Raw genomic sequence first — 16,074 nt, forward strand, 5'->3', positions numbered from 1 at the left:
CTTGGCTACATATTTCCATCCCCTGCCCTCCCTTCACTCATTCATAAAAAATATCAAATGAGATTTTAATTCTCGAGTAGAAAGAAGGAAAAATAAAATAGTATGTCTAGGTTGAAGTAATCTAGCACTTCAGTCCTCACAATTGTCCTCCCCTTATCTGTGTGGGGACATGTTCTAAGACCCCCAGTGGATACAGACAGTACCCATGCAGACAGTACCCAACCCTATATATTCTATATTTTCCTATACATAATATATAATAAAGTTTACTTTATAAATTAGGCACAGTGATTAACATAAAACAGAATGACAAAAATCTACTGTAATAAAAGTTAATGTGAATGTGGTCTCTTTCAATATCTTATTATATTATACTCACCTTTCTTCCTGTGATGATGTGAGATAATAAAATACCTATGCGATGAAGTGAGGTGAATGACGTAGGCATTGTGATATGTGTTAGGCTACTACTGACCTTCTAAAGATGCATCATAAGGAGAATCATTTGCTTCTGGATCACGGTTTACTGTGGGAAACTGAAACTAAGGAAAGCCAAACTACAAACAAGGAGAGAGGACTACTATTCTACATATTCTCTAAAATCTTTGTAAAAGTGAACAAGGAAGGAATTATGTGTTCAGTACTCTAACTCCTTTCAAAAATATTTATAAAAGACAACACTTAACACAAAATTTGAATTAACTTTATTTCCCCTACAGTCAATAACTTCTCTGCATTGAAGTTTAAAGCAACAAAGTAAAATAAAATCCCCCAAATGACAAGGTATCAGAAATCCAGATTTAGTTACACTTTATTTGTGAAAATGTTCAGCCATTTTATTGGTCTGTAAAAGAACCATCATCTGGGTCAAAATGAATTCTATAAATCAAAGAATATTCTACACTTTGGAAAAGAAAATCAGCAGTAACATTCTCACTGAATATTGTAAATTACACTCTTCTTCATAAAAGGTACATACTATTCTGCACTTTTCCACCAAAAGCAGTGGTAAGTTATGCTTGTTTATATAAAAAAAAGTTATATCCTGTGGCAGGAAAAACCCTTTCTCTTTCACTTTTACTAAACAACTGGAGAAAATTTTCAAGTCTATATAAAGTTGCCTATAAGCTGGAAAATGAACATGTTCAATCTCCATTTATATTTTAGTGCATTTTTTGACAATTGTCACATTTTTAATAAAAGTAAGAAAATGCATATAGCATTAAAGAGTGTTTCATCAAATGCTTCAGGGATTTAAAAAAATGGAGCAGAGGATAAAATCATTGTGATGAATGAAACTATTAAAAAATGAGAGAAATCCAGGCAAAGTTTACAAATCCTTTGTCATTTTGAAGAGTCACAGATAAGGAACTTTGGATACCTGTCCACTTTAAGGGTTTTTTTCCTTAATCTTTTGCATGTAAACGTAGTGCTAATCTCAGTGATACCAAAACTTATCCTGGTAAGCAACATTCTGTGCAGTTGCCATGCCTTCCAAAGGATATAAATTTAGCCCTTGAATGAACAATGCATGAGATCTGCTCTGTAAGTACCTAGTGAAAACAACTGCTAACAGCAGCAATGCGTCAACATAAAAAAAACTATTTGCATCAATTAGTTACTCAGAGGTCCATCTTTGAAACAGCAGCTTTTTCTTTGACAGAGCAAGTAGTAAGCAATAGAAGATGTACATTTGATGAAACATTCTATGCATTGGAGAAACATGAAAATAAATATAGTTCAAGGAAGTATAATTATTTTTCTAATACCTCTTTCTCAGACCTGTACTAGTTTACTGGATCAAGAAACATCACATTTGTCATTTGTATTTTACATATTGCTATTTGGGTAATTCAAATAAAATGTAGGTCTTGTAAAAAATAAAAACATTGACAAGTATGCATGTGCCAGGGACCAAATTAGAGGGTTCTTTGGTGCAATTAGTCCAAATTCTCAGATTTGAAGGATAATATGTACCAATAAAAAAAATCTGCTGTTAGTCATTTACAGCAGTGCTCTGTCTTGCTTCACATTACAAATAGAAAATAGCTGTTCTCAATAAGCCAATTTTATTTTTTAAATCAGGCATTGCCAGAGAATTTTGTACATTAATCTGGACCAGTGATGGTTCTGTACCCTCTGTTGTGAAACATGACATGAGCTAAAGGCAAAGACCGGTTCTCACAAAGACAACTGCTTCAAGTTAGGAACCAGAACAGTATATTTAAACAGTCTTCTTAGATATTTTCTTGCCTTTCTTAAAAACTAGCTTATTTTTAATGTAGCCACGCTTCCTCTTTGTAGTCTAAAAAAGAAAACAGAACACATGAGATTAGTGTAGGTTTACCATAGATTAAAAAATATATACACACATGGTTTAAAGCATTGTGATGAGAACTGTCGTTAACAAGCCTTTAGAGTGCTTCCTATGGCTGGACTGCTTGAACAATCAATGAGGCCCAATAATCGTTCTATGTTAAGTATGCTGAGAGATCCAAGGTAAATTGAACTAGGTCCCTAACTAAGATGAAAACAATACCGGAGCATTCCTTAAAAGCCTTTCATATATTCCTCACCACCAGGTAAATGAACTCCTACCTTCCTTCCCTCTCAGCCACTAAATGCTTAGCTGCAATAATTACTCACATTTCCAGCATGACAATATAACACTAGACTAAGGAATCAGGAAATGTTAATGCGGCTCTTGATTTAGCCTCCGAGAATTAGTATCAGAAATACTGATTTAATAGTATCAGAAGTACAAATTAAAACTCAGTAACTTTTGTTACATGTAAATTGAGGGTGACTGTACCTATCTATAAAAATGAAAGGAAATAAAATTACTTGGCACATTTTCCCAATTTAGGTAGAAAAATAAGAACTTAAAAAATGAAAAACAAAACAAAAACCAAACACCGAAAAAAAGAAAAAGCTGTAACATTCTTTGAGTTTCATAGATCTTTTAAAAAAAATAACATTTTTCTGAACACTTCAGGATCCCACTAAAATACTTTCAACAGATGTTTTTTGGTCTAAGATAAATCACTACAAATGTGGTGGTAGAACTTACTGCAAAAATGTTTGCTATTTTAGCATCTTAGAAGACAAATCATATAGACACATGTGTCTGACACTCTAACACATCCACAGATACTGAAAACAGCAAATATTTTTTGCAAACAAGTAATTTAAAGCACTTAGAAGTCAGAAGAGGTTGAAGACAAATACAACTGGAGATGGTTTCAGAAACTTATTAGAGTAAATGCTCTATCATGTAATTTATATTAGGTTTAAAACAATTTATAGTTTTTTCTAACAGGCACAAGAATACAAGGCAAAATGCAGTCCTTTTTAAGTTACAAAAATTAGCTACTGCTAACTTGCCCATAATTTATTTTACATTATTACTGATTTACAAGGGCAGAAAAGTAAAAAAAACCAGAGGGCATAATTAAAAAAAATTCAAACCAGGTCAAGGAGTTAGTTTCCTTATTATCTGAAGATTCTAACATGAAACCTCTTCTATAAGATCATGTAAAATGCCCCAGGTTTGTCAAGTATGTAACTAGACCCTCAGTGAACCATGCCAAAAAGTCTTTTCTCCAGCCCTGAACTACAATTCCTAGTGCCTCAGCCTTGTCAGCTTTGTAGTGGCAGGAGTAAGTTCTCAAATGACTGACTACACAGCCCCAGAAGTAAAAACTAGGGTAGGGAGAGGAAAGCAAATATTCCTCTAGTGCTGGTATAAAACAGAACATAAAGACATGGAAACTTGAAATTCAAAACTCCATGTTGGCTACTAGAACATGTTTTGGGCACACAAGGCAGACTAATATTTATCCACTTATTTATTGATTTGGGGGAAATGATGGTTTGACAGAAGAGGTCAGATTAAGAAAATTCACTATCAGTTAGACAGCAAGTTCAATGGACTTCTCAGGGTAGACTTTAACTGGGCTTAGATGTCTCAGGATTGACTGCCTTGAGACTAGCAGCATCTGTTCTCTTACACTGATGTAACTCACCAGTTTCTCCTCCCACATAGTAATGAAAAATTAGGTCATTTGATTTGCCATTTGATGTAAATAAAGGCTGTTAAGTGAATTTGATATGACTAACACATGCATGTCAGCTCCATGTAACACATTTAAATATATCAGTCTACAGTCTAGATATGGTGATCTATTTCTGAAAGTATTAATTTAAAAAGTTCCTAATAATTTTATAATACACATTGAAATAATCTTTACTTTGAATATATTTAAGTAATGCAAAGGGAAAGACAACTGCTTTAGTGATTTTAAAATACTCATCCGAGCAATGTAAACCTAAGCATCTTTCAAGACTTAAGACTGAAATGAGTCTAATAGTTAGTATTATAAGAATAGTACCTTAAAATACAATCCTAGTATTTTACCTGACTGCTCATTATTTCCCATTTCCAAAAGAGAGAAACCTATATAAATACTCATTTTTAGTTGCCTATTATAGTAAAGATTAGATCTATTTGGCTTAAGTGAGCAATAATGACCTTCAATAAAATACTTCATATCTTATTAAATATTTATTACAAAGGACTAGAATAGTCTCATCTTCATAATTCCTGTCTACAAGCTTTGTCATGATAATTACACTTAAAAATAATTGTCTTAAGATAAATGATTTTTATTTATTTATTTAAAGATTTTATTTATTTATTCGAGAGAGAGAGAGGCAGAGACACAGGCAGAGGGAAAAGCAGGCTCCACGCAGGGAGCCCGACGTGGGACTTGATCCTGGGTCTCCAGGATCATGCCCTGGGCTGAAGGCGTGCTAAACCACTGAGCCATCTGGGCTGCCCTAAATGATTTTTTTAAATTCAAGACTCTACCAATCAAATTCAAACTTAGTTGTTGTTTTTAAAGATGTTTATTTATTTATTTGAGATAGAAAGAGAACACAAGCGGGGACCCCAATATCATGACCTGAGCTGAAGGCAGATGCTTAACTAACTGAGACACCCAGGTGCCCCCTCAACTTTGGTTTTTACTTAATAAATAATAAAGTAGCAACATACTGAGAATGGAACATGAAAGTGCAATAAAAACGTGCTTTAACCAAAAGATGAAAAATCAATCACATTTTTACTTTCACAAAAGTTCAGAAAGTGATGGCCTCAGACATATCTTACCTTCAATAAGTCTTACTAATGGGAATGACCCAAACTAAAAAGCCAGAATGACTCTGGAAAATCCCAGCTTGGTTCACTGATAACCACATGCTATGCATTAAAGACTGTTGCTTGAGATATTTCAAGTGCTCAGTTTGAAAGGAATGGCCCTAGTTGGCTAGCTTGATTCTTAACTTTGTATTTAAGCTAGTCTACACAGATGGGGCAAATGAAAATTTATTAGTAATCTTTAGTAACTTTTTCAGATCAACCAACCAACTACCAACTCTGAGCTACACTTTTCATAGATATGACTTCCCTTGGCACCCACCTTCTTTGACAAATACTTCTGTTTTGGGAAAATGTTGGTGACTCGAGGTTTATGGTCTAGTGTCTCCCTGTTATCAGGTGCTTTCACTTTATATATCCTCACAAGCCAGTGTTCTGATGTAAAGGCTTCCTCCAAATGTTTGAACTTAATGTCTTTGTTTCCAATCTCAGCATTACGTGTTCGATCAAAACCTGGGGGTGTACGAAAATCCAGCTGCAAAAGTGACAGTAGTAGATGTTAACTATTTTGGAAAACATTCAGTATTAGAAGATAGTAAATGGTATAATCAGAGTGCAACTTTCTCCCTTTAAACTAGGAAACAGAATCAGAGCAATAAATCGTAACATTTCTCATATGCCGCTAACTAGATAGGAAGAAATCAGGAAGAGAGAAATTAAATACAGCAGAATTAGAATTTCACTAAACCCTTAGGAGTAGATGAGCAGACTGCGGGCATAAAAAAACCAAAACAGCCAACCAAAGGAAATCCATCAAATCCCTTTTTCTAGGTATATAGAGAAACACACAGAAGGGACGTCTTTTCTGTTTCAGGGCCTTGCACTATCTATTCTCTCAGCCCGAAAGTTCTTCATTCAGCTCTTCCGCTAGGCTGTCTCCTTTCTATCCTTTGGTCTTAGCCCAAACACTATCTATTCAAGGAATTATTTTCTTGAAATTGGTGGTTGAGAAGTCTCCTCCACTGTTTCCTTATCTTTTACTCTATAGCATTCACTGCTAACATTTTTTATTTATTTTTAAAATTACCTGTATCCTCCACCAGGAGGTAAGCTGCATGATGACTTTATCTTATTCAGAGTGTGGCTTTATCTCCCCAGTGTTATTTCTTAAATAAATGCACAAGTAAGCAGTGATACTACAACCAGAAAGTGGAAACTATAAAGGAAGTTAGAAAAGCCAAACCACGGGAGGATTTATGAGGAACGAAAAAAGGAAAAAATGGGGGGAGGGGAGAAGATTTTAAGAAGTTCTCTCAGACTATGTTTATGTTCACATAGAGCATAAGCATATTCAACTTTAAAACAAAACCATAATAAACACTAATGAGGGAATAACTTGTTCTCACATATCTACAACAATAGAAAAGTTGTATTCGTGTCTTAAACATTTATTATTCTTGAATAGGGAAGGTGTCAAAATGAACGCATGCCAGAAGCATGACTTGAAACTCTTAATAAATTTTAAGGACACACACATGAAAAAGTCTTTTGATGCTATCATTAATGACCAGAGAAACTCATCTTTGATTCATTTTCTGAGATAATTATTTAAGTGCTTTTTCTTATGAGCTTAGAGACCATGCAGTTGCCTTTAAAGAAAATCAAAACACAAAACCTTAAATCTTGTAGTAAAATTATTGTCTATTTTTAAAAAATTATTGTCACCTACAGAATATAGATAATATAGTCAATGGTTATTACAATAGCATTATATGGTGACAGATGGTAGCTATACTTGTAAACACAATGTCTAAACTTGTGGAATTACTACCTTGTACACCTGACACTAATGTAATAGTGTTGCCAACTGCACACAAAAAAGAGCCACCTATAGAGTAATTCCAAATGAATAATAATGAAACATTATCTTGACCTGTTTAAGTTCAACAAGCAATTTTTCCTCTGCCTTCTAGTATCAACCAGAAAGCAACATGAAATCAGACAGTCTTCATGAAATCTTAGTAAGAAGGTATAACTTGGTACTACAGTCTGTAATTGAAGAGCTATAAAGAACGCCAGAAACTATCAGTCCAATATCATTATATACAGATAAGGACAAAAATGAGTCCAGGGAGGATGTGACTTGTCCAAGGGTTACATACTCTGACAAAGCCAGACATAAAATCCAGGTATTATGGCAGGAAGTCCACTGTTTTCTTTTTGTCACGTGTCTGCACGTTCACTCACTAGGTGGATCCTTAAACTTTTGTACGCACATCATTCTACTATTCTAGCAAACTCTTACCCTGATAGTCCCTGTGAAACAGAACAGGGAGAGAGAATATCTGAAGTGACTATATAACTCGACTCTTCAATTTCAGGCTTTCCCTCACTGAACAGCAAAGTAGCCTACCCACTTAAGATCACATGGATTCCTCCCTAGAAGACCTCTTCCCTGCAGAAAAATATCTTCCAAAAGCATGAGGTCAAAAGGTAACATGGCAAGCAAAGGTTGAATTTGAGCCTAGTGCTAATTAGTATTTTGGAAAGAAATTTTGTTCTAAAAATATTTCCCCCTAACTTTTTACATAGTGTTCCAGAAATCTAAATTTAAGGAGGTGGGGAATATGTGGAATCTTCAGATAATGTATTTTTCTTCACAGCACAACTAAAACATTCATTATCCTGCTTTTAGAGGCAAACAAGACTGCTTTAAAAATATTACTTTGAATAAAGATTATAGGAAAACTGATGTAACCAACCTGCATTTCTCCAAATCTGTAGTATGACATTTTATACATAAGGCAATTCAACAATGTGGGGGATCCTGCTTTGTCTACACGGAATTCTCCTTGTGGGGTGAAATAGTCACTTTCCTACAAGAAAAGAAATCAAGTTTCTGTGTCAGTTCAATCCAACACATTTAAAGCTACCAGCTTTCCCCCCATTCATTTCCCCCTAAGAAGTAGCTTTTGAGGTATCTTCAAAAAGCCATTATTTAGTTATCTCAAAAAAATATGGTATTGAAAATATATATATATGGTATTAGAAGATTAATTTATAAATTTAACATGATCCCTAAAAGAAACCTGCAAAAACTATCATGGGTATTTTTTTTTTAAAGCTGAGTCTAGAAATCATTTATAAATAAGAAACAAAGAGCATCTAAGAACACACAAGAAATGGGATGTCTGGGTGGCTCAGCGGTTGAGCACCTGCCTTCGGCTCAGGGCATGATCCTGGAATCCCAGGATCAAGTCCCACATCGGGCTTCCTGCATGGAGCCTGCTTCTCCCTCTGCCTATGTCTCTGCCTCTCTGTGTGTTGTCTCTTATGAATAAATAAATAAAATCTAAAAGAAAAGAAAAGAAAACACAAGAAAAGAACAAGTTGGATGAGGGAGGGCAGATTTTAAACCACGTTATAAAATCTCATTATTTAAAAGGAATGGTCCCAACACCATGGTTTAACACCCAGGTAAGCTAGCCCCTTCCAACTGCTCCATCCTCAACTCCATTACACCTTTTCAGTTTTCCTAAAAGTTATTTATTATTCCATTTGAACTCTAAATAATCAGTTCTTTGGCTGGGGAGGAGAAATGTCTAAAAAAACTGGTAGTTTTGGGGATCCCTGGGTGGCACAGCGATTTAGCGCCTGCCTTTGGCCCAGGGCGCGATCCTGGAGACCCGGGATCGAGTCCCACGTCGGGCTCCCAGTGCATGGAGCCTGCTTCTCCCTCTGCCTGTGTCTCTGCCTCTCTCTCTCTCTCTCTCTCTCTCTGTGTGTGTGTGTGACTATCATAAATAAATAAAAAAAAATTAAAAAAAAAAACCTGGTAGTTTTTATTGGGATTATGTAAAATTTATAAATTACCCTCTAAGAGGGCCAATGTGGCAATATAGATAGAAATTTGTCTAGGAATTTATCCTATAGAGATATTTATATAAGGGCAAAATAATGAGTGTAGAAAGTTATTACACCACTATTTATAAGACTACAAACCTAAATATCCATCAAGAAGAAAAGGTTAAAAAATCACGGTACACACACACACACACACACACACACAACCAACCAACCACTGTGCAGATATGCAATAAAGGAACGAAGAAGGCTCTCCATATATTCTAAGACCGGAAGATCTCCAAGATATTGTATGAAGTGAATAAAGCAAAAACAAAGTGTATGTTTTGCTACTAGTTACCTGCTCGAATAAGAATTATAAGAATATAAAACATGGGCCTTTTTTATTCTTTTCTTGGGGAATGGGGTAAATTTTTACTGTGTATCTCTTTTTATATTTATATTTACTTTTTTAAAAAGATTTTATTTAGGGATGCTTGGGTGGCTCAGCTGGTTAAGTATCTGCCTAAGTATCTGATCCCAGGGTCCTGGATCAAGCCCCTCATCGGGCTCCCTGCTCAGCAGGAAGCCTGCTTCTTTTTCTCCCCCTCCCCAATGTTCACTCATGCTGTCTCTCTCAAATAATTTAAAAACCTTAAAAAACAAACAAGCAGATTTATTAGAGAGAGAGAGACAGAGAGAGAGAATAGTGGGAGGAGCCAGACAGGGAGAAACAGACTTCCCACTCAGCAGGGAGCCAGATGCAGGGCTTGACTGCAGGACCCTGAGAACAAAACCTGGGCAGAAAGGCAGATGCTAACCTGACTAAGCAACCCAGGCGCCCCTGTATCTTATTTTTTGAACCATGTGAATGCATTATCTATTCTCAAAGTGCAAAGAATACTTAATTTAAAAAGCATGGTAACTAGATCTATATGTCACAATTTTAACACTGTGAAAGCAAATCCACAAATGAAAATCACATACTGGAAAAATTAAATTAAGATTAATTTAATATAATGAAGTAGTGTTTTAAAATCATAGTTAAAGGAAAACATCACAGCATTACATGTGAACAGAAAGTTGGGAACTTTACTTCATCCCTATCACAGGACACACATTTTCCCCAAAGTTTCTTTTATTCTGGTTGTGATGAATTTTACTCTTATCTTTTGTCCTTTTGTGGTTACCATGTAACCACAATGCTGGCTGGGTGCCCATCCTCTATGAGCTTATAACTCAGGGGAAGAGATATCCTAGAATCTATTAACAAAACAGGCTGCATGTGATTTGATGATGAATAAAACACACAGGTGCACCAGAAGAGCTTCTGGAAAGTGGATAAATCTGTGGTAGGGAAAGTATTCCAAGAAAGAGAAGAGTATATAAACACAGGTAACACATAAGTAAAAGAAAGAAACCACAAGGTAAATTTCATGGGCTAGAGTAGATTGACAGATGGAAAAAAACTGACAGAGAGACAAGAGGTCAGTAAAGAAAAATAAAGTATGAAGGGGTTTATACTCCAAGCTAAGGAGTTTGGAAAATATACCACTACTTCATTAGAGAGATTATTTCATATCAACTCTTAGGTTGAGCTTCATCTATATCACTAACAAATTTTCATAACAGCACCACAAATCAATTATTCCTGGCCTCCCCATTAGTGACAATTTTATGCTACCTTAATCACCATTATAACACCAGAACCAAGAATCAAACCTAGTGTTTCAATCAGGTAGCCGACTGGCCAAAAACAAGCTGCCCACTGCACCAAGCTGATAGAGGCAGGGTTTTAGTTCTAACTCCTGTCTCTCTGACTTCAAGGCCGTTTATCTACTGAAGGCTTTTAAGCTGGAAAATGACATAATTAATGTCATGTTAGAGAAGGATAGGAAACAAGATTAAGGCAAAGACAGCAATCTGGTTAGCAATACTGTCCTATTTTAGGTTTACAATCATAAGGGTTAGTGTCAGAGTAGAAGCAATATAAATGGAAAGAAAGGGCAGAACTGAAAGGCTGTAATGGAGAAAAAAGAGTCTTGAGAGGGAACAGTTTCACAGGGGAGAACAGAAGTATCAATGAACTTCATAATTTTTATTTTTTTTTTTTAAGATTTTATTTATTCATGAGAGACAGAGAGAATGAGAGGCAGAGACATAGGTAGAGGGAGAAGCAGGCTCTCTGCAGGAGCCCAATGTGGGACTTGATCCCAGACCCCAGGATCATGCCCTGAGTCAAAAGCAGATGCTCAACCGCTGAGCCACCCAGCTGTCCCAAACTTCAAAAATTTTAAACCGGGAAAAATGCTCATAGTATATCTTTAATAAATAGTAAAGTCGGAGTGAGGGACTAATTTAGGGGAAAAGATGATGAGAAAAACATGATACAATTAGCAAGATAAGAAAATTCCTCGGACACTGGAACTTTTATACGTGTAGAATGACCTCGTTTCTTACCCGAATGTCTTTTGGATGTTCTCCTTCAGCTATCCTAACCATCCAGAGAAACTTGTTGATGTCATCACCAGAATAGCCAATAACTCCTCCAAAAATAACCAAAACATAATCTACATCCAGACTCCTCATGATTTTATAGGCTGCTGATTCATTTGAAGACATAGCTTTTCCCACCTATAGAATAAAAAATGACAAAGTGTGTACTCATTCCCACGGTACATTAAAAATAAAAATGAATGTATATCGGACAGAATGTACCTCAAGAGTTTGATTTACATTGGAATTCTTTCTAAAGAGATGATTTGCTACGAATTCAACAAATTTACCAGGATCTAGAACCACCTCACTTACTATAACCAATTATAGCAGAAATGTCACCATCTGAATACATGTTCTAATATTGTGCTACTAATTAAGTTCCAAAGCAGGCAAGAAAAGAAACGCAATTTCTCATAACCTCAAGGCCAGGAATGACCAGTGATATAGCTGGTACAAATATATTCTTCTCAGTCTACCAGATGATTAGCTACAACACTAATACAAATAGAACTCATTTGGTTAATATCCATTATCTATTTAAAATCTTTAATAGAGACATGATTACCTTAATTTATGCAAATTACTTACTTAATAGAGTGAACATAATTTACATGCCCATAAAATGCAGTACATTTGGCTTTATATACTTACAAAAAATTTTTAATTTAATAATGGAAAATACAAGTTAAACAATACTTTAAAAGTTTCAGATTTTGCCTAATTCTTCAGTGAGCTAAATTTATCATGTGATGTGCCAGAAATCAGCCTACGATTCTGAATATTTCAACAAGTATATACCATTCTTAAAAACAAAGTATATAAGCATAGCTTGCGTTTACTTTATTGAATGTGTGAAATACCATTTTGAGAATTCAGCAAACAGTACTTTTACCCACATTTCCAAAGTGAAACCTGCTTACTAAGTAAATAAAAATTTATAATTTTTAATCTTTTATCAAATTCTTACCAGTGCTATGTGGCTGTTATTCCAGGTGTTATTATCCACCAAAGTAGTTCTATTAGCCATTCCAGCTATCTGATATCCATAATCCCACCAAGACATTACTCGGGCATGTTCATCTGTATTTTGCCTTAGCCAAAAGTAAGCTTCTCTAAAATCATCTAAGATATTCCTGGTGCTGAAAGGAATCAGAATATTTTTAAAAATAAGATCTTAAATGTGAAGAGGATCACTTAAAACCTTGAGGGGATAAAACCATTAAATAATTTCACATTTTAGAAGCCTCAACAGTAGGGAGGAGGAAGACATCCAAAAAGAGCTAGGTTAGTAATTTTTTATTAAACTGTAATATGCACACAAATCACCTATCTTGAAAAAAAAGCAGATTCTGGTTTAGTAGTTCTGGGGTGGGGTCTGATATTCTCCGCAAGTATAACAAGTATTCAAGTGAAGTGGAAGCTGGGGAAGAAGTGTCATTGGGGAGGTAAAAGAAAAACATGGTGGATTCAAATGTAGAGCCTCACAAATATCATTCTATCTTTTCAGAAAGAAAAAAAGGTTGGTAAAAAATCTTATAGCTAAGTTACTTTCTTACCCATCATGATTATAAGAGGCCAGGACCACACTTGGACTGGAGTAGGCATTGCTTGTGACCCAGGTACAGTGAACTGCAAACATCATCAGCAGCATCAGCATCAACATGGTGACAATGCTTTTTATATTAGGACCTAATCCTTCTTCAGTTTTTTCCTGTTCAGTTACATGTTTCCTCACTTTACCTGCCTGAAGATAGAAAAACTGGTTAAACAAACTCATTATTTCACTTCCTTCACTAAGACATTCAGGAAAAATGTGAGAATGTTAAATAAATTTAATTCTTTAAGAAGGAAAATGTATAACCATAGGTATTCTTGTGTGAGTGATACAATGTTTTCTAAAAATTATCAAGGTAGATTCTAAAATCAAATGTGAATAAGAAGGATTTCTGGAACTATATCCAATTCAGGAGCTGATCACAGAGCATAGTATCTTTAGTAAGAAACTTTCAAACCCAGGTACCCTTAGGTTTTATTTAAATACAAAGGGAAAAAAAAACCAAAACAAAGACAAAGGAGATAACCAAATTGTCTCATTTTGGCAACCTTTCTTATATAAAATCTACATTTGTCATCCTGAAAATGGCAATGTCCATCTATAATTCAGACCTGGACTTTAGTATAGGAAAAACCTCCATTATCATAATCTTCTAATTACCAAAGCCTCAAAATAACAGATTGGTTAAGATTACATTTTTGTAAACAGCAATAACAAAATCCCACCCAAAACTAAAAAAACAGAGCCACAGGTTCTAAACTGCAAGACTCGTTTAAAAAACCACATAACAAAACATAACCACCACAAAAGCAAGAACATGCTTTATTAACACAAAGATGTATGAATTCTCTTGGACTTGTAATAAGGAAAGGAAGAATTTCAAAGTTGATATTTATACCAGGAATTTCATTGCTTATTGGTTGGTATTTTAAAACCTAGTTAATACTCAAATAGTGAAGTTTAATATGTCCCCTACACAAGGATGATATGCAATTTTGTGACATATTTTATATTTTTTCATAAAAGGTTGCCCCCTCCATGAAAATAAAAAACAACATAGGATTAAAAAATATATCACTCAAGACATGTGCTGTTAACAAGTCTTTTCTATACCTGCACCAAATATTACCTTGCTGTGGTAGGTGAGCGGTTAAAAGTAAATTACAGTAATATTGGCCAGCTATCTGTTGCTAAGGCTTTTTTTTTTTTTTCTAAGAGAGAGACATTGTATGTGCACACTCACATAAGTGAAGGAGAGAGAGAATCTTAATCACTCTTCACCAGTGTGGAGCCTGAGGGAGGGCTCAATCTCATGACCCTGAGATCATGATCTGAGCCAAATCAAGAGTCAGATGCTTAATCAACTTATCACTCACATCACCAAGAGGCTTGTTTTTTTAAAGGTACTTTATTCCCTTTATTTTTAAATCAACCAAATATTTAAAAAGTTTACACTGAATATGGACCTAAAGGATTAGTATGCTTGTGCACATCGTTTCAAAAGGGCTTATAGTGCTAAATTTTGCATAATTAAGTAGAGCACAAGGTTGTTACTCTCAAAAGTAGAGAGGTTTCAGATAAAACTTGACCAATAAGAAATGAGAATCCCTTCTCTGATTACATTATATTTTCTTATTCTAAGCTAAAAGACCAAAAGACCAAATAGGACCCAAATTTTGAGGCAAACAATAAAGACCAACTAGAAATGTCACAGGTGGTCTAAATCCCTGTTTAATCATTTTTCTTAATATGTATAGTTCTTACCATGGTAGAAAAATAAAGCACATAAAAATGTTAAAGGTCTTACTTAGATTCCCACCTTATCATACAAATTTCCTGGGTTTCTTTTATCATCCTCATCACTGCTGTCTTCCACAGGTGGGTTTTCCCTTTTCATGTCATCCCCCAAATAGTGCTCAAAAACATTTGAGAACGCAATTGCTGACAGCATACAGACGACCGGAGTCAAAGTCAACATCAGCCGCACCATCACTCCAGCAAAATAGACAGCACTGATTGCATACAGAGCAACTGCAAAGACAAGTTCTCTTATAACACTTCAGAAAATGTCCACAGAAAACTGGGCTTAATGTTTAATACTACATTATAAACCAAAGCTAAAAAGAAACAAACATCTCATAAAAGAGCTAATTGTTTTAAATTGATAATACAGACCAACTGACTTAATAGTCATATTTAGAAATTATAAGTTGACTAAATACTACATATCAAAGGTTTTAGGTAAATGTATCATGATTCAAACTTAATTATTATGGAAAAAATGACAATTTAGCATTTGTCAATAGCATCACATATTAGGAAATCCATAGCTGACAGACTAAACATATTGGGTGAATTATATTATTAGGCACAGTAAGTTTACAGAATCAAACAGTCTATGAAAAGTCAATGCAAACATCTGGTATAAAGCCTGCTTTAAAGTAAGAATGGGATGAGAAGAATATAATTTATTAACCAAAGGGGGAACTTGTAAACTTACTGCCAAGAAACTTAAAATTTTTTGAAGTAATTTTTAATACTAAAGGCTCCACCAATTCTGGCTGAAGGCTGTATGACTTTACAAAGTCAATGGTCATCAGAGCTCTTCTCTCATTTGAAACTAATTTTTTTTTTCTTCACCGTAGATTATACCATATTCTTAGATGATCAGTCAATGAATTTTTACATAATACAGATCTATGTAATTACCACCCATATCAAAATATAGAACATTTGTATATCTCCCTCAGAAGGAAACTTCATGCCTTTTCCCAGTCAACAGCTATCTCTGCTCCTCTCTATTAAAAGAAGGTAATCACTATTTGAACTTCTAAAGCATTAATTTGTTTTTTTTTTCTTGAACTTCTTAAAATGAAATTATATCAAAGTGTTCTCTTTTGTACTGGCTTATTTACTCATGCTATTCTCTTATTAAATGCTGTGTTTTATATACTACATTATACACATACATCAAAATTTATTATATTGCTGATAACCTCTGGAATGTTTCTATTTAGGG

General features: G+C 34.8%; 1 protein-coding gene across 1 annotated transcript in view; it reads right to left on the reverse strand.

Moving 5' to 3' along the window:
• Window positions 1–681: 681 nt before the first annotated feature.
• STT3B (STT3 oligosaccharyltransferase complex catalytic subunit B) overlaps window positions 682–16,074 on the reverse strand; it is a 108,091-nt gene continuing 92,698 nt past the window's right edge. The window contains exons 10-16 of the mRNA XM_055321360.1: window positions 14,875–15,086; window positions 13,057–13,244; window positions 12,468–12,639; window positions 11,462–11,635; window positions 7,921–8,034; window positions 5,481–5,693; window positions 682–2,305 (exon numbers count right to left, since the gene is read on the reverse strand). Of these exons, the coding sequence (XP_055177335.1) occupies window positions 2,225–2,305; window positions 5,481–5,693; window positions 7,921–8,034; window positions 11,462–11,635; window positions 12,468–12,639; window positions 13,057–13,244; window positions 14,875–15,086 (1,154 nt within the window). The 3' untranslated portion in view covers window positions 682–2,224. The remainder of the gene's footprint in view (window positions 2,306–5,480; window positions 5,694–7,920; window positions 8,035–11,461; window positions 11,636–12,467; window positions 12,640–13,056; window positions 13,245–14,874; window positions 15,087–16,074) is intronic.

Source organism: Nyctereutes procyonoides, unplaced genomic scaffold, assembly GCF_905146905.1.
Source record: "Nyctereutes procyonoides isolate TBG_1078 unplaced genomic scaffold, NYPRO_anot_genome, whole genome shotgun sequence".
NCBI classification, from domain to species: domain Eukaryota; kingdom Metazoa; phylum Chordata; class Mammalia; order Carnivora; family Canidae; genus Nyctereutes; species Nyctereutes procyonoides.